The sequence below is a fragment of the Kryptolebias marmoratus genome, linkage group LG16 (genome assembly GCF_001649575.2).
Source record: "Kryptolebias marmoratus isolate JLee-2015 linkage group LG16, ASM164957v2, whole genome shotgun sequence".
Lineage (NCBI taxonomy): Eukaryota > Metazoa > Chordata > Actinopteri > Cyprinodontiformes > Rivulidae > Kryptolebias > Kryptolebias marmoratus.
The window spans coordinates 19910080-19930462 of NC_051445.1; the positions used below are offsets into that span (position 1 = coordinate 19910080).

A 20383-nucleotide genomic window follows, 5' to 3' on the forward strand; every position below is an offset into this window, starting at 1 on the left:
TGGGCTCATCTTTTCAGTCATGTCTAATTAATCCATTCATTTCTAAGTTATGATAAATGATCAAAAGAGGCTGTGGCAAAGTTAATCGCGCAAACGTTATTAAATACCACACAGACACAGCAGCTTCTTACGCGACAGGGCAATATCTGCTGACACGGCCAGGGCCTGCATCCTGTCCTATTCCTGTCCTATTCTCCTCAGGGGCCTGAAGGAGATCAATGAGGGAGGATGGCGGTGGGACTGGACTACAAATTGAACAGCCTTTAATCACCTCACACAGTTCACAGCGGTGTGAAAGTTCTGCCTGGGAAAAAGGTTTAATCACGAGTCATGCCGAATAGAGTCAACTTGCTGCTAATAAAGGCCACACGGAGCCTATGGGGACGGTCTCGTGCACACATTTAAGCGTTTGTACATTCATCTTGTTGCACACACACACACACACACACACACACATTCAGTGATGTCCTTGCACTGATGCATCCAGACTGTTCTTTGCATATGCTGTTTAAGATATATAATGCTACTGATCTGTATGTCCTCAAGTCACATTCAACCTGTTAGTAACACCTTTTGAAGTGGGATTCTGTGGAAAGTTATTCATAACTAATATCCTAGCTGTTGTAAATAGCTTTTTCCTCAATTGGGGAAAAAAATAAAGCTTAGTTCGTAAGTTAGCAGCTAGTCCAAGTGGGGCTAAGGCCGCAGTAGTTTGTTGCTGCCTTAAAACGACTGTCATGGCAGATTATGAGAATGCTATTTTATAAACGTATCACAGTCTGTTTCATATTACATGGTTATTCTAGCAGAAAGATTACGATATTCCTCTCAAAAGTGCCCCATGTTGAACCAGAAATGCTAAAGCTAGCTGCTGCTGCTTCTGCTACATGAGTTTGTAAAGTGGCAAGAATTCACTGGTATTGACCCTGGTCAAACTAGCTGTTCTCGTCAGAATTACCTTCTGTTTCTTCAAACTGAGGTCATTCAAAGAGCTACCTAAAAGATATTAATTGTTCATAACCTTTTCCACAGAACTCCACTTCAGGGGTTCTGAACTATCCCTTTAATAAACGTAGACACTAGAGAAAACGCAGTCTCTCTAGCTGAATGCTGAGAGCTGGATGAATTTGTTGAAGAAGCTGAAACTGAATTGTTAGCGTTAAAACTAGAAAAACAGAACTAAAATTAGCAAACAGTATCTAACAGTTGGAACTAGCAAAATTGTAGATAAAAGCTAAAATTAGCATAACAGTTGCTAAAAGTAGCAAAACCATATATAATGTTAAAATAAGCAGAACAATAGCTGAAAGCTAAAAGTAGCTTAAGAGGACAAAAGGAAAGCAAGTATGCTAAAGTTTTTATTTGCTAAAGATAATTATTTTAAATGAGTTGACAAGATCTCAACATTTTTCCATAGGGAATTTTATTTTATCCATCCATCCATCCATCCATCCATCCATCCATCCATCCATTCATCCATCCATCCATCCATTTTCTCTTACCTACTTTTCCTTCCCAGGTCTTGGGGAGCTGGTGTCCATCTCCAGCGGTCTCTGTGTGAGACGCGGGGAACACCCTGGACAGTTTGCAACCAAATTTATATAATAAATAAAGTTAAATATTTTGAAAGAAACTAAAGTTACAAAAGTCATAGCACGCTGTTTCCGATCGAGCTGAACGTTTTGATATGTGAACAATTAAAATAGCACAAAGTATGCAGAAGTCCAAAACAAGAACAGGAGAAATTATAAACAGGAAAACAATACTGTAAATGCATTGACACAATAAATGTTTGGATTGTTTTTCTGGAGAAGTATTATACCATTAATGTGTGCATAATTTATCCACCACCATTTAGTATTTTACAATTTTACAACACTCTCATAAAAGACCAGTAAAATTACAAAGAAGCAAGAGTAAAAGCACTGATAATGAAGGTGTGTAATATGAGACCTCATTAGCAAAAACCTTTCATGAAGCTTCCAGGAAACCCTTATAGCTGACCGTGGAGCTGCTGAGAGTGACCTTGGTGTGATGGGGAATGGGTAATAAATCCTGCAGAACAGAGACTCAGGGCGGACAAGCAGGTCAATAAGGAGCCAAGATAGGAATCTCAATATCCATCTGCCTCACTGACTCCATGGCCACCTAGATGTGTTGAAATATTTGTGCTCCAGAAGATGGGTGAGATAAAAAGCACGTTACCTGGAGTATTAAAGAGCAGCTCGCTTGTTCAACATAGTCACACAATTTTGCTATTTGAAAATGATCTGCAAAAATATTCTGAATCAAAAAAGTGGGGTTCCTCTGAATGGTTGTGAATAATTCACATTTTTACTTGATGTTCAAAGTTCTTTCAGTCAAATAAAAGCTAATTCCCAGTCAGAGCATCTGTAAAATTTCATAGTGGTTAAAGTTTTATAAACCTTTAAACTAGCATTAGTTTTGAATTACACAGTAATTCTAGCAGGAAAGAAAAGAAAATCCAGACATGCCCCAGGTTGCAACAGATGCTACAGCTAACTGCTGCTGCAACTAGCCCAAGTAAAAATCAGAAATTGTAAATAACCATTAAATGCAAACTTGACAGCAGTGTATTTTTTTTCTAAAACAATGTTGTAGATTATTAATTTTTTTGACTAGAGTTGTTTGAATAAGGTTCATGAGATATTTTGCTAATGCTAAAGACAAACAAACACGCACACACATTATCACCTTTGGCAATAATTAAACTATTTCTCAAATTGAGGGCATTCAAAGAGAAGGTGAGATATTAATTGTTCCCAATCTTTCTACAGAACCCTATTAAAAAAATCTGATCTATCTTTCCAAATGCAACTGCAACAGTTCCACACAAAAATGGAATAAGTGCAGCGTGCAATTTTCTGAGGCACATCATCAGACAATAGCATTAAGACTAAACACAGTTAGCCACACCGAAAGGTCACAGAAACAGCTCTAACTACATGACTGTCATTAACCTCTGGCTCACACCGCTTAATGGAAGTGGCTGCCAGCAAACTGGACATATTGGCAATAAAACTCCAGTTCAATCAAAAGTTGAAGGTAGACAGTCACGTGTTTACTCATCCATGCTGAGCACATAATACAGCCTTGCTGGACCCAGACTAAATATTTACATGCAAAGGTAATTACAACTAAACCCCAGACTGGTTTTATTTCATGCTGAATAACCAACAGTTTGCCTGTGACACAAAAGTCCGTTTTGGAAGCTTTCAAGCCAACATGCAGAATGTATTATAGGTGGGAGGTCTATTTATCTTTTGAAGGACAGATGATTTTTCTCATCACCTTCCCTGTGGTTTTATCTCCAAGGCAGTAGGTTAGTTTAATTTCAGTTCAGGCATGATCCCTGTAAATCATGGCCTCCCCGTGGAGCCAGGTATTTGCACTCACAGCCGCTCGGGGTGATGATGGATAGAGGCAGTGAGACGGAGAAGCCGAGGATTTTAGTGGCTCTCTGTCGCCACCTACAGGAGGATGCTCGCTCGGTTATTATCCCAGCTGGACTGCAGGGGGGAGAAAGTAGACCTCGCCCGTTATTTGAATTTATTTCTTATTAATCTGTTCATGGCGGGACACTTAGAAGAAGCAAAAATGAAATATATGGATAGCCCGAGTGTATTTCTGCTGATCGAAGCGTTCGTTTGAGTTGTTTCCGCCCACCTCCGGCCAGTTGAGTGAAAGGAATCCAACGCCCCCAGCAGCAGAAGAGTCATGTGATTGGTCATGAGGAAGTAAACAGGGAAGAGGAGCTCTGAGGAGGCAAGACCTTTTTTTTTTTACTAAAGACGTTTAAATTCTTACATTATTTTAAATGTCAGCATTAATAAAAGTGAGCGAGTTAGCCCTTGAATGTGTGCACTTTTTGCGCGTGCTCGTGTCACGTCTGCTGCTTTATTGCTGATGAATGGCGCTAGTAGCTACATGCTAACATTAGCCAGTCGGTAGCAACAGATAAATCATAAAGACATGATAACTGTGTGTCTTAAACTCTGCCCTTTCTGTCACCGAACAACACGCCTGTTATTACATGAACAACGGGGCATCGTTGTTCTTTGTGTAAAGACTTTTAAAATCGGGTTGCTTCATTAAGCAAACATCGAAAGCAGGTTTTCTTTTAAACAAAACATTTATTATTCTCATCAATTTAAAGGTCACTTTCGCTAGAAGAACCCCTACTTCTGGTCATATGTCGTTCAGGATTTTATTAAAGCCGACTGTTTATATACATGTACACGTTTACATGGTTTGATGATGAGATAACACATTATTACTGCTGCACCTTTATTAAACACCTGTATGGAGGGCTGTTTTGGCTCCTGTCTCTTTAAGGAGACATGAACGGTTCTGATTGGTCAGTAAAGGTCAGGTAATAAGCTGTGCAGACGGCTGCTGATTCTGTTTTTAGGTGGAGGCAGTAGGTGTCTTCATGTTAAAAGGAGCTTTTCTCCACAGTCTTAAAACTTTTTGCATCAAAATAAAGATTCAAATCAGTTCTTTGGCTCCTTGAATGAGACATCTGGTGTAGATTGAATTGAATTAAAGCATATTTTGATTAATTTTGACTAATTTAATTTTTCATTTAATACAACAATAGTTGCCCAAAATAAATTGTGGGCTACAGCGAGCTGATTTTTCCCATTTGGTAATTGATTAGGTATGCACACCTATGGTTGACTGCCGATTTATTTTAAAAGTGGAGAACACTGTTTGATTAAATCGATTTGTCTTTAATTTAAAGTCTGAACTGAAATTTAATTCACCTGGGGACTGACTTTAAATAAATAGTATATTTGATTGAGGGTTATTTGCTGGACCAGTCACCAGGGAGACAATGGGTTAATGTTTAGCAAGGTTTTGTCGATAATTGAGGGGAAGAGACTGTCAGATTGTGTCGACTGTTCACTTTATAGGCCTTCAGATTCTCTACATGCATCAAAAAGCTACACAGAACAGCCTAAAACTGCAACATGTTCTCTTTAACATCACATATAGTTCATGGTAAAACACTGTTTTAGTTTTAAATGTGACATCGGGTACAGATAATGAAAGGCTTTTGGTTTCCTGTTTAGGCAACAATTAGGCAGTGAGAATGAAATAAAAAGTCATCTTAGAAAGAAGTAAAAGCAAACTCAATTTTTTTAATATGCTGCCATTCTTTCTTTTTTCTTTTCTAGGATTATTTGAAGTATATGCTCCCAAATCACCTTATCCAGGTATATTTTTTTATCCTCTGCGACCACCATGGTGGACTTCCTGGCGGACAATAACCAGTGTGGCCAGGCCATCCTCAGGATCGTTTCCAGAGGGAACGCCATTATTGCAGAGCTTCTGCGTCTTTCTGACTTCATCCCGCCAGTTTTTAGGCTCAAGGACAAAAGTGACCAGCAGAAATATGGAGACATTATCTGTGACTTCAGCTACTTTAAGGTATAAAACACATTAGGTCTGCCTAAACGCTTTCATTTAGCCTCAAAATGTTGCTTATGATCTTCATATTATGGTGCATGTACTGATTGTCAATTCATAAAGAGCAATTTCTCACAGAGCGAAACGTACAAACGTTTGGCTCCACGTGGGACTTCTAAAGCAACAACTCCCTGATTAGACCAGCAGCATTCTTTGTTTGGTTTTTATTTACTGTATTTTAATTAAAGCAAAACTATCGGCTGCATTTCATCGAGCTGCGTTCTCTCCAGGGCCCTGAGTATTATGATATGAAGCTGGAAGCGAAAGCGGAGCTTCAGGACCTGGACGAAGAGTTCAGAGAGAACAACACTGAGATCCTGTCACGGTTCTATCTGGCCTTCGAGAGCGTCCACAAATATATAGTTGATCTCAACAGGTATGACAGGACGAGCTTCGCTTTCCGTCCGATTTGAGCTCTTTCAGCTCTTCACAGTGGAAAAAAACATTCAATTAAAATAATAATAATAATAGTAACAGTCCACAGTTTTCACTTTTTTTTCCGCAAAACATGAAATTCTTTCATCTCTCTCCAGATATTTGGATGACCTAAATGAGGGAGTTTATATTCAGCAGACCTTGGAAACTGTGCTTCTAAACGAGGATGGGAAACAGCTCCTTGTAAGTTACCACAACACAGCCTATTTTCCCATGTTTTTAATCTTAATTATTAGCTAACATGTTCAAAATAGCTGTGTCTGATTAATTATTATTTGGTTTAGGCCAGTGTAACACAGTGTATTTGCTCTGCGGAAACAGAAACAAGAGCTGCTTGAGGATGTTTTGTTTCTTTTTTTGTTTCCTCCTAGTGTGAGGCTCTCTACCTGTACGGAGTCATGTTGCTGGTTATCGACCAGAAAATTGAAGGGGAGGTCAGAGAGAGGATGCTTGTTTCCTATTACAGATACAGGTGAGCCTCTGACTCACACACTCAGTCACACAGATACGACACTCTCAGAGTGACTCATGCTCTCAGGGCTCTCAGACGACTGTGAGCCTATGATTTCCCTCACAGCAGAGGCTGAGTCACTTTCTCCACTCATGGATTGGTTACGTCAATGCCAGGTGTGCAGAGAAACTGATGCTCACTATGTTGAAGCAACATAAAGTCATGCAGATATTTAAGCAAAGTTCTCAAATGTATTGATGCAACTTGGCCAGTTTGACCGAGCTTTGGCTCTTATTTTTCAACTGCACTCATTTGCTTTTTTTAATGTGTTTTTCAGTGCGGCTCGTTCGTCAGCTGACTCCAATCTGGATGACATTTGCAAGCTCCTGCGCAGCACCGGCTACTCCAGCCAGCCTGGAGCTAAACGACCTGCCAACTATCCAGACAGCTACTTCCAGAGGGTTCCCATCAGTGCCACCTTCACCAGCATGGTGATTGGGAGGCTGCGCTCGGACGACATCTACAACCAAGTGAGAGCCATGTTGTCAAGCGAAATTTAGTCCCAAGCTTGACGATTAAGTCTACAATAAGGCTACAGGTTTCTAAAAGTGCGTTGTTTTTTTTTCCTCACCTGGCCTCCAGGTATCTGCCTACCCTCTACCTGAGCATCGAAGCACGGCGCTGGCCAACCAGGCAGCCATGCTCTATGTGTGCCTGTTCTTCACCCCCTCCATACTGCACACCCAGCAAGCCAAGATGAGAGAAATAGTCGACAAATACTTCCCTGATAACTGGGTAGGAAGCTTTGTTTGTTGAAGCCGTATTTAAATCATTTTGTAGAATGTCACCATGTTGTTTGGCTTCTGTTTGGTCTCAGTTGTGATGTTGGAAACATTACTATGAAGACTTTATGTTGCGTGTCATCAGGTTATCAGTATCTACATGGGCATCACAGTTAACCTGGTGGAGGCCTGGGAGCCGTACAAAGCCGCTAAGACAGCTCTGAACTACACGCTGGACTCTGCGAACATCAAAGAACAGGTACTGCATCAGCCTCAAAGTCACACTGTCTTCTGTGTGCTGATGGTAATGTATGCAGGGACAGAATCTGGAAGTCATCAGTTGTGACTGTACAGAATGTAAATTCAAGGCACAAGGGAATTAATCAAATCTGTGACTTTAGGAAGTCTTTGTAAACTTTAACGATAAGTTAATAATAAAAACTGTTGGATACTTATGAGCTGACGTATTGACGGTGACAGTGCAAAGCTGCACAGTGCCAAAGTCTTAAAGATGCAGCTGAATTGTCCTTCTTTGTTCTGACACCTGTAGATGTTGGCGTTTTTCCTAATGGCCACCACTGGGAATGAAGCGATGCATAATTTGTAGCTCACAACGAGTCTTCCGATGTTTTCCCCACCCACCTTCACTGTGCGCAGGCCACTCGGTACGCAGCCAGTTTGGAGAGCCAGAGGCCTCAGGTGCAGCAGCTGCTGAAGGAAGGTTTCCTCAGGGAGGAGATCATCCTGGACAACATCCCCAAACTGCTCAACTGTCTGAGGGACTGCAATGTCGCTATCCGCTGGCTGATGCTGCACTCAGCAGAGTCTGGTGAGGATACTTATTAACGTTTTTTAAAGCCTAGGGAGAAATAAGGAGCATGTGTTTTGTTGTGTAGGTGTGTGTGTGTGTGTTTTAAGGGCTTCACTTCCTCTTTTCAGTTATGAGGGCTTCAGGAGTGTTAAATTAAAATCAAAAAGTTGTAAATTAAATTTCACCTGTGTCTTTATATTTAACTCAAGCAAGTTGAGGTAAATTTACATGAAATCTTCTAGGAGCACGTATTGAATTAAACATGTGGCCCTGATTCACCAAAGGCTTGTGCAGCCTTTGCAGGAGCTTATTGTGATTTTGGGCATCTGTTTATTTCAAAGCCCTCACAAAGTGAGACATGCAGCTCAAACTGTGCTGCCCACCACACAGCATCTCTAAGCTGATGCACTTTGCCCTCATTTGAATGAGTTTTTCTGCATCTAGAGGGAAAAAAATGCCCATATTTATGAAAATATGGAGCACCCCATTCTTAAAGACCAGCACTGTTTGAGACACATTTAGTGGGAAATATTCATTATCTCCTGAGAGCTGGAGGTAACTGATGAAGAGGAGCTATATGTTGCCTTCACAAAAAAGAGGGCAGTCGGGTAAAAAAAAAAACATTTGATCCTGTCTTTCAGTCAGACATTGTTGCATCTACAAATAAATGGTCAAAGGAGTGTGTAACATTCTGTTGCTGCTGTTTTACAAAACCTTGTGATATGTGAGCAGATAGGGTTTCACATCCAGACGTTAACTAACAGAAAGTAATTTATCTGTAAGTAAGACCTGTCCTCGAGCTCTTTATTCATTTAGATTTGCAAATGTTTAAAAGTTGAAACAAAGACCATGCGCTGCACGTTTTTAGTAAATCAGGGTCTATATTTTCCAATTTGGCTTCATGTTTAGAACGATTTTTTTGTCATCTTGGTCTGATATGAAAAAAAAAGTATTCTCCTAAGGCATGTTTTGTCTCTTAGCCTATGATCCAAACAACAAGCGACTGCGCCAGATCAAAGATCAAGTGCTCAACGACTCCAAGTATAACCCCAAGATCCTGTTCCAGCTGCTGCTAGACACTGCTCAGTTTGAGTTCACACTCAAAGAGGTGAGCCTTTCCCCCCCAAAACAGAGGAAATCAGTAAAAATATTGATGTTTTTTTGATAATATGATGCTTCTTTAAAATACACTTGTTCTAATTTAGAGTGAAAGTGAGAAATCTCAGATACTTTCAAAGCGATTTGTCAAACTGTGTTTCTTGTTAGATGCGTCAGTCCCTGTTTCCTGTTAGGGTACAATCAGATAGCATATGGGTAGCCAGTTTATCAGGAGGAGGCAGCACAAATTTTATGTTCTAATTAGGCGTCTCATCTGACTAATCCCTCTTCATTGGCTAAGCATCTGCGCTGTCCCTCTTTCCAGATGTTCAAGCAGATGCTGTCAGAGAAGCAGCTCAAATGGGAGAGCTACAAGAAAGAGGGATCTGAGAGAATGACTGAGCTGGCTGAAGTCTTCTCCGGCGTCAAACCTCTTACCAGGGTGGAGAAAAACGGTGAGTTCCTCTCGCCTCCCGGAGAAACGAAAGACGGCGCGCCCACCGCTAGGCAGCAGGTGTCCTGATTTATTTCAGCAGTCCAACACAAATGTCACAAGCTTTTGAGAGCAAAACGATCCTGCAAAAATCTCCAGAGATAAAATCCCCTTAAAGCTGCAGACACACTGAGATACAGATTAATCTCAAATCGGCCATATTTGTCTTTAACTCTTAGCGGAAATCAGCTCTTTTTTTTTTCTTCTTCTTATCAGTGGGTTTTTCACATCTCTGCTATCTTTCACAGAGAACTTGCAGGCGTGGTTCAGGGAAATCTCCAAGCAGATCGAGTCTTTGAACTACGAGGACTCCACAGCTGCTGGGAGGAAGACGGTGCAGCTGATACAGGCTCTTGTTGAGGTGAGGAGGATAATTAGTTTTCCCCGCAGGTTTACATCTTCAGATTGGAATAATCGGAAATAATGTAATTAAAACCCAGAGACAGCTTATTAGCCTTTGTTAGCATCCTGCAGAGATAATAAGAGATCGAAACTATGTTTTAAAACAGAAGCAAAACTAAATTTAGGAGCTATTACGTCATATACATCTAAAGGTTACAGTAAATGACTTGATAAATGTAAAAGGTCATTGATTGTTGTTTACACAGTTTCATTAGTACTGTTCTCTCGTTCAGAGACTAATTAGGTTCAGAAAATGCTCTTATTTCAGTAAAAAAAAATTAACTGAGATCCATACAGATACATTATTAGTGTTGTTTTATATGTGTCTCTCACACGTTTTCCTTTTTTTTTTTAGGTGCAGGAATTTCACCAGCTGGAGTCCAACCTGCAGGTGTGCCAGTTTTTGGCCGACACCAGGAAGTTCCTGCACCAGATGATCCGCACCATCAACATCAAAGAGGAGGTCCTGATCACCATGCAGATAGTTGGAGATCTGTCCTACGCGTGGCAGATCATCGACAGGTACTCAGTTACTGGTGAACTGTTAATCAATGCAAAAAACTTTGACAATTCTCCACTCTGTTTTTTTTTCTTTTTGTTTTAAACAGAGTTTCTTCTCATTGTAGCTCTTTCTATTTCTCATGTCATGTGTTTAACCCATTCAGTCAGCTATATCAGTCAAGAATACCACAGTCCTGCTCTTCTTTTACCTCGTTTTTGTCTTTCCTCCTGTCTGTGAGGCAGATTTCACCAGCCCCTTCCTGTTCTCCTTTTTATTCTGCAGCTTTACAACCATCATGCAGGAGAGCATCAGAGTCAACCCGTCCATGGTCACAAAACTCAGAGCCACATTCCTGAAGGTGAGGATGCGTTCTGGCACACACACGAGCACCGTATATCGAACAGTAATAAACGATTGCGTGGATGCTGTAAATGATCATTTTTTTGTGGGTGGCTTCGTGTGACCAGCTGGCGTCTGCGTTGGATCTTCCGTTGCTGCGTATCAACCAGGCCAACAGCGCCGACCTGCTGAGCGTCTCGCAGTTCTACTCTGGAGAGCTGGTGGCTTATGTTAGAAAGGTACTGTGTTGTCAGATTTTGTTTGGAAGGAAAGATTTTTTTTATTTTTTGTTATCAGGCAAGACTGATAATCTATGTGGTGCTCACAGAGATGAGTGGCATTTAATTTCTAGAACAAATGAGCTCTGCGTGTTGCAAATTGTAACTCAGGATCTGTGCAGCTACGGTTTTAATGATGAGAAATGCCTCTGCAACCATCTGCTTGACGATTTCACGCAAAAGAACGAAGCTGTGAACATCATTGTGTACTTAAGGATGGCTATTCTGGCTTAAAAACTCCAAATGTGCTTTGAATTCATGTTGGTTTTCAGTTTGTGACGTCGACCTTCTTGCTTGTAGGTGCTTCAGATCATCCCAGAGAGCATGTTCACCTCTCTGGCCAAAATCATCAAACTTCAGATCCACGATATCATGGAGGTGCCCACACGGCTGGATAAGGACAAGCTGAAGGATTACTCTCAGCTGGGTGCTCGCTACGAAGTAAAACAACTGTTTGCGGCTTAGACCTATTTTTGCTCTCTTATTGTGAACAGAATGTTAACGAAGTGTAAAAATAAAGGGTTTTGATCTTGGGCAAAATAAAGAACATCGATAAGAGGCCTCATGATGCTCTGTTTTGATGGTGAATCATCAGTCAGAGGCAATCATGCTCGCTGGCATTTCCAAGCATATTTTTGTCAATGCCTCCCCCCACGGCATGTGAAGCACAACACAAATCAGAAAGAAAGGCTTTGTCTGGAAGCAGATTGTGCCAGCAGGCTTACTTGAACTGCTTTAATTAAAACGTGAACCGCTGAGGTCACATTTTTCATCTTGGAAGGCACGTTTTGAAATGAAATCTGATCGTCATGGATGTAAACATGTAGACTTGCAAACAAAACAACATGGTCAGTGTTTGGTAATGGCTTCCTGCCATTTCTTTCTGCGGTATTTCTTTCTTCAGTCATTTAAACAGGCTTTTGCAAAGTGTTCGGTCATACTAAACGTCCCTCTCCTTTTTGTTACTTTAGGTGGCGAAACTCACTCACGACATCTCAATTTTCACTGAGGGCATCTTGATGATGAAGACGACTCTAGTTGGGATCATTAAAGTAAATCTTTCCCATCTTGTTTGCGACCAGACAGAGCATTATGGCTGTATTTCTCTATTTCTTTTTCAGTGTACAAGCTGTCGCATTGACTTCATTATTATGCTGGGATGTTTTAGGTGGATCCTAAGCAGCTTCTGGAGGATGGCATCAGGAAGGAGCTGGTGAAGAGGGTGGCTTTTGCTTTGCACAAAGGCCTGACCTTCAACTCCAAGGCGAAGGTGAAACAGCTGATCTGTTTTCCACTGACAGCAGCAAGGTTTTACATTTTAGAGCCTTTTCGATCTCGAGTTTAGGTTCATAGCATATTTGGTGCGTATAAAATCAGATTACAGAGATTTCTCTGGGATGTTAGCCAGAATACAAAATAGAACTGGCCTTTATTTCCTACTGACTCACTGCATTAAATAGTTATAAAGTGGTGTTTGTGTTTTTTATTTTTATTTTTTGCCCTGTATAAATCAAAGATAACAGCGATAGGGGGGAAAAAAAATATGGGACTAAAACTTGAATACTTTCTCAGCCCAGTGAGCTTATGCCCAAGTTGAAGGATATGGCGGCCACCATGGACGGCTTCTACAGGTCGTTTGAGTACATCCAGGATTATGTCAGCATTTATGGCCTTAAGATCTGGCAGGAGGAAGTGTCTCGCATCATCAACTACAATGTGGAGCAGGAGTGCAATTGTTTCCTCAGGACAAAGGTGAGACCTAACACACTTAGACTGACAATAACAGCAGTTTATCCTTAAATAATCTATATCTGTCTGATATGCTCTGGTGTTAAGGGCTGTTTGGCAGTAATGAGAGCGTTTTGTTTTTCAGATCCAGGACTGGCAGAGTGTGCACCAGTCCACTCACATACCCATCCCAAAGTTTGCCCCTGTGGATGAGTCTGCCACTTTCATCGGCCGTCTCTGCAGAGAGATTTTAAGAATTACTGATCCAAAGTATGTCACAGAAATCAGAAAAGCTAAAAGGGAATTAGAAGACGTTTCTCAGGTGATCTTTAAAACCAGTCCGATAAACATGTTTCTCCTCTGCAGGGCAACGTGCTACATCGACCAGCTGAATACGTGGTACGACTTGAAGAACCACCAGGAGGTGACCAACAACCGGCTGTTCTCTGAGATCCAGAACACGCTGGGTACATTTGGTCTCAACGGACTGGACCGGCTGCTCTGCTTCATGATCGTCAAGGAACTTCAGGTAATTATCGTGCCTGTCCGACAGAACAATACCCTGAAACTTTGTTGTGGATTTCTGGGTTCTAAAATATATTTTACAACCTGTTGTGTCATCAGAACTTCCTGACGATCCTTCAGAGGACCATCCTGAAGGACAAGGCAGTGGTGGACGTCTTCAGAACGCTGCTGGCGGCTGTCAACCCAGTCCAAGGCATCGTGGGTAGGTATTCACTCATAAAAAAAGCTACAACCTGCCAGATTATATTCATAACTTCTATAAAACTTGTTTTTTTTCTATAGGTAATGCCAACAAAGTGTATGCTAATGCTGTTGCTAAGTCTCAAAAGATCTGGGGTTCATATCTGGAGGCCATTATGAAGGTAAAGGTCCATACTTTCCAACCATTAAATAATGCCCTGTCTAATTTTTTTTTAAAGAAAAAAATGTCATGGCATAGAAATAATGTTAAATGTCTTCGCTTGCTGTAGGTTGGACAGATGCAGATTCTCAGACAGCAGATTGCCAATGAGCTAAACTACTCCTGCAAGTTTGACTCCAAACATCTGGCTGCTGCCCTGGAAAACCTCAACAAGTAAGTCTGTTCTCACCTCCAAGCATGCGCTGGCTTTTACTCTGGTTCTTAAGAATGCATTTTTAAATATGTGCTTCAACTATGTCCCTGCCAGGTCTCTCCTAGCTGACATTGAAGCCCACTACCAAGACCCGACTCTGCCTTACCCTAAAGAGGACAACACTCTGCTGTACGACATCACCGCCCACCTGGAAGCTGCTGGGATTCACAACCCACTTAACAAGGTTAGTTCATTAAGTGTTTGCCTGTTATGTAAAGATTTTGATTTGTTCAGATGTCACATTTCACTTCAATTAAATATAAATATATACTTATATATTTCTGCTCATGTGTTATTCAGATCTACATCACAACAAAGCGTCTCCCGTACTTTCCAATCATCAACTTCCTGTTTGTTATTGCCCAGCTGCCTAAACTTCAGTACAGCAAAAACCAAGGTTTGTTTTATAAAATCAGTTTGCTTTATCATAGATTATCAGTCACTATAAATTCCAGTACAGTCAATCAACTATGGTGGTCAGTTGCTTAGAAATATATATATTTATATGGCCTAATAATCCATAATCTATCACAGTGTAATTTTCTTAGAATGCTGCATCAAATGGAGCGGTTATATTTTGCAATACTAGACAACTCAATCTACCTCTCCTGACTTTGTTTTACATCATTTGAGTATTTTTATTTTAATTTATTTTATTACATTGACTATTGTAGCTGTTGGACCAACAGGGATCAATTATTTTGTGGGTTTTCTGCCAGTATGCCAGACTTACTGACTTAATTTCTTTTCTTCTTTTTCTTTTACAGGAATGACCTGCAGGAAAGCCACAGACCCCGTTGACTGGCCTCCACTGATGCTTGGTATGCTCACCCTGCTCAAGCAGTTCCACTCCAGATACACGCAGCAGTTCCTAGCTCTCATCGGTCAGTTCATCCGCTCGATCATGGACCAGTGCACCAGGTAACAAAGCAACCTTTTTATTCTGTGGGGATTTTTGTGTAGTTTTATATACTTTGGGTGTCTGATTGTCGCTTACAGCCTTGTGAATTCATATTTTCAGTAAGTTTCTGTTCGATTCCATTACAGCCAAAAAATCCCTGACATGCCTTCAGATGTGGTGGGAGCTCTGATGTTCCTTGAAGATTATGTGAAGTACACAAAACTCTCACGAAAGGTAGGATAACATTACCTTTTGTAGTACTACTAAAAGTATTGTAATAGGATGGTAAATGACAGCAGCAGAAATTCTAGCCTGTATCTAAGAGACTTCAGAAAACTTTAGCTCATATTAATATGAATTAAAGTCTAAACATTTTGACTGTATTTGTGGAAAAGTAACCTTTATCTTTTCTTTTTTTCCCTTCTGTATTCTATAGGTGGTTGAAGCTCATGTGCCCAGTTTCACTTTTGATGAGTTCAGAACAATATTGTGACGATCTGGATGGGACATTTTCACTTGAAGATTGTGCTTTTGTCGCCAACTGGTGTTTCTCCGCTGTAAACTTTTCACCTTTCATTAGTAGAGAAAGCACATGTGTCTCTAATAATAATAATAATAATAATAATAATAAAAATAATAATTGTTTTGTCTATTCAAGTATTTCAGAAGCATCAATGGTGTCCTTATTTTTTTATATTTTTACCTGTACTTTTCATACAGTGACACTTCAAGTGCTGGGGGATAGCAGCATCCCAATATGTCAACACAGGAGAAATGCAGGTGTATTTATCCTGGGATATAAGATGCACATGTGTTAACATCAAGCTAGTTTGCTTACATTTACATTTCATTGTTTAGACTAATAACATTTTGCACTAATAATAGATTGTACATTGATTTGGCTGTGATTTAACTTCATGTACAAATATCATGTGCCATTGCTAAATGAACTGTGTTAATAAATATGATTCCTCAGAATGTGTTGTCCAGTTTTTTTTCCCCCGTTAAGCTGAAGGCTTTTACTTTGAAAAACCCGTACCCGGAAGTTTAAAGTTAGCCGGTTTTTGTGGGGGGGGGGTTTACGCGGTTGATTTGTGTATTTTTCTACATAGATCCTGTTTTTGTTTAACTTTAGCCTTCGTCCCTCGTGTTTTTAATTTAATTTTATCCTTTCATTACCGAGCGTTTAGTGAAAAAAGTCGGACATTAACCGCCCGCGAGAGCAGAAGTAGCTTTTGAACGTTAGCAAGCAGGACTACCGTTAAAGTGAACCACGGCGTTCCCTGTGTTTTCAGTCGGCCAAGGTAGCATTTATTCTTCATAATGTCTATGACTGCTGTCAAAGGGACTCTGTCGAGCCTGAAAGCCTGCCAAGAGGAAATCGGGACAGGGATGGACGTGATTACAGATGTTGCTATAGACCTGGTGGAAGCTCAGGGTAAATATGTCGAGCAGCTGCAGCAGTTTCAGTGTGAATGATGCTTTATTTGATCAGGGTCTTCTTTCTCCTCGTCCACTTCCCCTCCCTGCTTTAAACTCACACTGCAACAGATGATGATGTGGTCAGGTGCACGAACAGGACAGAAAATTAGCAAAAAAGCAGCCAAAGTCCAAAGAGAAATATTGACAGACTTTAAGAAAGCCCGGATAATTATTAATAAAGGTCCTGCTCATTAGCAGTAAAGTATAAAGAAGTTAGAACTGGTTACTGAATATACTATTAGCATTGTAAGGTCTAAAGGTTGTTTTTTTTCTGCTTAATACTTCCTTATGTTTAAGCCAATGCAGAATGAAGGTATTGTATTTAATAACTACATATATATAGTTGCCTTAAAATAATGTTTGAATTTTATCTCCTAATTACAAACATGATAAATATTTTATTGTATACGATGTATCAGGAGCTATAAATTCCAATATCTCTGTCGTTACATACAGTTTTGTACCTTTCTGTAACTACAACATTCAGTAAAACCTACACATTACCGTGTAGGTTTAATCTAGTAAGAACTATATTATTCTCGTTTGGATCATTTTTGCCTAAATGTACACTTAAAACAAGTTAACCATGCATATTTTTAGTTTATAATTAGTTATATTTTGTTTGTGTGATGGAGTTAACACGGTTTTGTATTTATTGACCCGACTGTGTGCTTTTTTTTTGTCAAAGATGAAGCGATGAACTCTGCTATCAAAGAGATGGAGGCCGCGATCCTGGAGTGCGCTAAGCTGGACAGGGAGATAAACCACTTTGTGGACATTGTTCAACAAGTCATTCAGGTAAATGCTATCTGGGACGGTTCATCTCTGCGCTCATTAATTATGGTCAAACTTAAGAGGCATCACTCAGAGAGAGACTGAAAATAATGAAAGACACTTTAAGAAGTCTAGGTTCAAGTACGGTCAAACGATGTCGAGTGTGCCGCCATTTTCTGTGTCCTTTTAAAACGTATTGGGGAAAACCAGAGACCTAACATTTGTCACTTTTCTGCAGGTTACTCCTCAGCAGCCAGAGGCCATGTTCAGCCTGTCTGCCAGAGTGAAGGAGCAGTTCTCGGAGAGAATAGCTCAACTCTCTGATGCTGAACTGCACAATCACACAAAAGTCGTTGCCTTTAAGGACAGCATCAAGAACTCACTCCAACAAGGTAAGTAAGCCCGAGGAACAATAAGGCTGGGTTAAAAAAAGAAAAAAATTGGATTTCTAGACCTGGTTATAACATTTGTCTTGGCTGATTGGGTTTGAGGAAGACAAGTGTAATAACTAAGATGTGGTTTCCAAACCTACAAGATGAATTATTTACAGAAAACCTGCACTGTTCTTCCCATTATCTTTGGCTAGAATAGTTTAAAATAAAAGCTGCTGTAAACACTTCTGTCCTTTCAGTCTTGTTAGTCACCTCTTTATCAGCCTTGCCATAAATATTTAGGACCAAGCTGCACATTATTTGTATGCTGGTGCAGATTCTCAGTCATCCAGGACATGGGAAGTCCAAAAAAAGTCAAAAAACAAAGACAACTGGACTTCTATTCTGTAGCTGAAGACGTGTCACTTCTCATCCGAGGAGTGTGGAGTTCAAGCTTTTAAAGCTGATATCTTCTGTAAAATAGATTCACATGCAGATTAAACTCACTCTCCTCACAATAGAGGCTCGATAGGGTCTGACACACAAATGGGCCACTTGGTTTACACGAATGAAGGTGTTGGTTAGACTGAAACTATCAGCTGAGGAGGACAAGATTCAGCTGTTCACCTACACCTCAAGGATAAGGGACACTCTGTTGAGGACCAAAATGTTCATATTTTGGACAGAGAAGGCAGATGGTTTGAGGTTGTGGGGCGGGTTGCATCAAACAAGAGAAACCAGCTTTAAACAGAGGAGGAGTAGATCTCAGATTTCAGCTTTTGAAAACTTACAATGAAACATTCATCCTGATGCCCATTCACACCTTCATGCATGTGACCAAAGCATGTCTCCTGTGAGCCATCAAACAAAAATCCAAACGACTCTCCATTGGGGGGGAGTGGGTTTAATCTGCATGTGAATCTATCTTAAACAAAGGAGCATCAGCAATAACTATATGATTATTGCCAGCTGCTAAAAAAGTGGTCAAAAATGTTTTTGTCCATGTGTGTATTCAGAGTCTTCATACCACACATTTGATCACAGGGTGCAAGTTTGTGAATGGTGGCTTTTTCAATGTTAAAAAAAAAAGTTTTGAATCCATCACTGCTGACATCCTGCCATAATCTGTGGAAAGTATTTCATCCAAGCACACCTCTTAGCTTGCCGCACGTCTCCCTGCCATCTCGTCAGTGTTCCAGTTCATCATTTAGTCAGTGCGGTTCTGGGAACGTCACATTTGCATGTTGTGCTTCTAGCCAACCAGGAGTCAGAGGAGAATATGGAGGAGCTCGACGAGGACATCGCTGTCACACAGAGCCAAGTGAACTTCACCTGCCCGCTCACACAGGTAGATTCACTCCTGAATGCCGATGGACGATCTCTGTTCCTTTTGTCGGTTCAAGCGCCTACATTTCTCTGTGACATTACTGTTTTTTTTTTCCATGTCTGCCTAACTTCTGGCACGGATTTACCAGCCTAATATGGTTCTCAGTCACCTTATGCAGTCTGTGTACCTGTGTTCAAGGTGGAAATGCTGAACCCAATGAAGAATAAGAAGTGCAACCACCACTACGACGAAGAAGCCATACTGGGCCTGATCAAAAAAAGACACAGTCAGAAAAAGAAATGCTGGTAAGTCGATTCCTGGGAGACTGGTTGGAAAGTCGAGTCAGGTTTTTAAAGGAGTAAACAACTCTGCGGGCCGGACTGGGACCGGCACCGAGCTGCCTTAATGACTTAAATTCATAGATTTTTAATTTTTCTGCTTTGCCGTTGGACTCAGATTAAATGTGGCTTATCCCGGAGGAACACTGTTGGAATTGTTAAGGAATTTGTTTCTTACTGTGGTGTTGAATGTGCTTCTGACTGAAGAAATACTGCTGCAGCTGCAGTGTGGCACAAAACCCAGCTGCTGTTTAGGGTGAGAGATCTTAATTTGGTTAAACTTGCTCGTTCTGGAGGCCACACGCTTGTCTACTTATTGATGTTTCATTCATAGACATAAGAGAAGAAAAAGTCCACCCTCTTCAGGTTGTAGGGTTTTAAATATCAAGACAAAATTAAAAACAATCTGGCCTACAGGTTCTAAAATTGGAAGGAACAATATTGCAGAGGAGCTGACACTGATAATGATCAGTGAATCGATACATTTGATCAGCAGGTCCTGGTCGATACTTTCCCTCCTAAATCCGAAGGAAACCACAAGACTCAGCTTTTTTTTTTTTTTTACACACAGGTCTTCCATTTTGGCTTCTTTTCTGTTTAATAAATAATGACATGGTTGAATCTGTTCTGTGTTTTTGTACACTTGAATTTGAGATCATTGTTATTATGCCCTCATCCTTTAAACCCTACAACTGAAAGAGGGTGGGCTTCCTTTTTCCCATGACTGTGTAGACAACAAATGCTGCACTGTTGCACTGAAAGTTAACGTAGAGAAAGCTTTCGGATCAGACAGTTTTATGCTTGTTTGTGCAGATGTCTTCTAAACGCGTTTTTTTTTTTTTTTCCCCCTCAATCCCCCAGCTGTCCCGTTGTGGGCTGTGGAAACACAGACGTGACCGAGTCCGACCTCATTCTTGACCAGATCCTGAGGAGAAAGATCCAGAGCCACAAGAGACAGAACAAGATATAGTCCTTATTAAACCCAATGCTGTCAGAATTACCTGTTTAATTAGAGCAGAGGATGGTTCTGGTTTGATTCTGACTCAGTTTAAAGAGTCCAGTTATCCCTGTTTGTAGGTATTTTTATGGCAAATGAGTTTCTTTATGCAGCTTTTTACCTCAAAAATATGTAATTGAATTTTAGCGAGTTTTGAGGTGTTGTTTATATTTCAACTGGATTGGGTTTGTATTCTTCTTGTTTACTGGTTGTAAATAAAAGCTTTAAGTGAATGAATGGCA

General features: G+C 40.5%; 2 protein-coding genes across 2 annotated transcripts; both read left to right on the top strand.

Moving 5' to 3' along the window:
* Positions 1–3670: 3670 nt before the first annotated feature.
* washc5 (WASH complex subunit 5) lies at positions 3671–15830 on the top strand. The gene is made up of 29 exons (XM_017409811.2): positions 3671–3786; positions 5202–5454; positions 5724–5869; positions 6027–6111; positions 6300–6400; positions 6717–6909; positions 7022–7174; positions 7307–7420; positions 7819–7990; positions 8953–9080; positions 9396–9525; positions 9812–9924; positions 10321–10487; positions 10750–10825; positions 10935–11045; positions 11385–11525; positions 12056–12136; positions 12253–12354; positions 12657–12836; positions 12958–13082; positions 13179–13341; positions 13437–13539; positions 13620–13699; positions 13808–13911; positions 14006–14135; positions 14252–14348; positions 14719–14872; positions 14999–15086; positions 15289–15830. Exons 2-29 carry the CDS (start codon positions 5269–5271, stop codon positions 15343–15345), a joined length of 3480 nt encoding a protein of 1159 aa, XP_017265300.1. The 5' UTR covers positions 3671–3786; positions 5202–5268; the 3' UTR covers positions 15346–15830.
* A 68-nt stretch (positions 15831–15898) lies between these two features.
* On the top strand, positions 15899–20374 carry nsmce2 (NSE2 (MMS21) homolog, SMC5-SMC6 complex SUMO ligase). The gene is made up of 6 exons (XM_017409804.3): positions 15899–16290; positions 17023–17132; positions 17347–17500; positions 18736–18827; positions 19005–19111; positions 20006–20374. Exons 1-6 carry the CDS (start codon positions 16176–16178, stop codon positions 20112–20114), a joined length of 687 nt encoding a protein of 228 aa, XP_017265293.1. The 5' UTR covers positions 15899–16175; the 3' UTR covers positions 20115–20374.
* Positions 20375–20383: the final 9 nt, after the last annotated feature.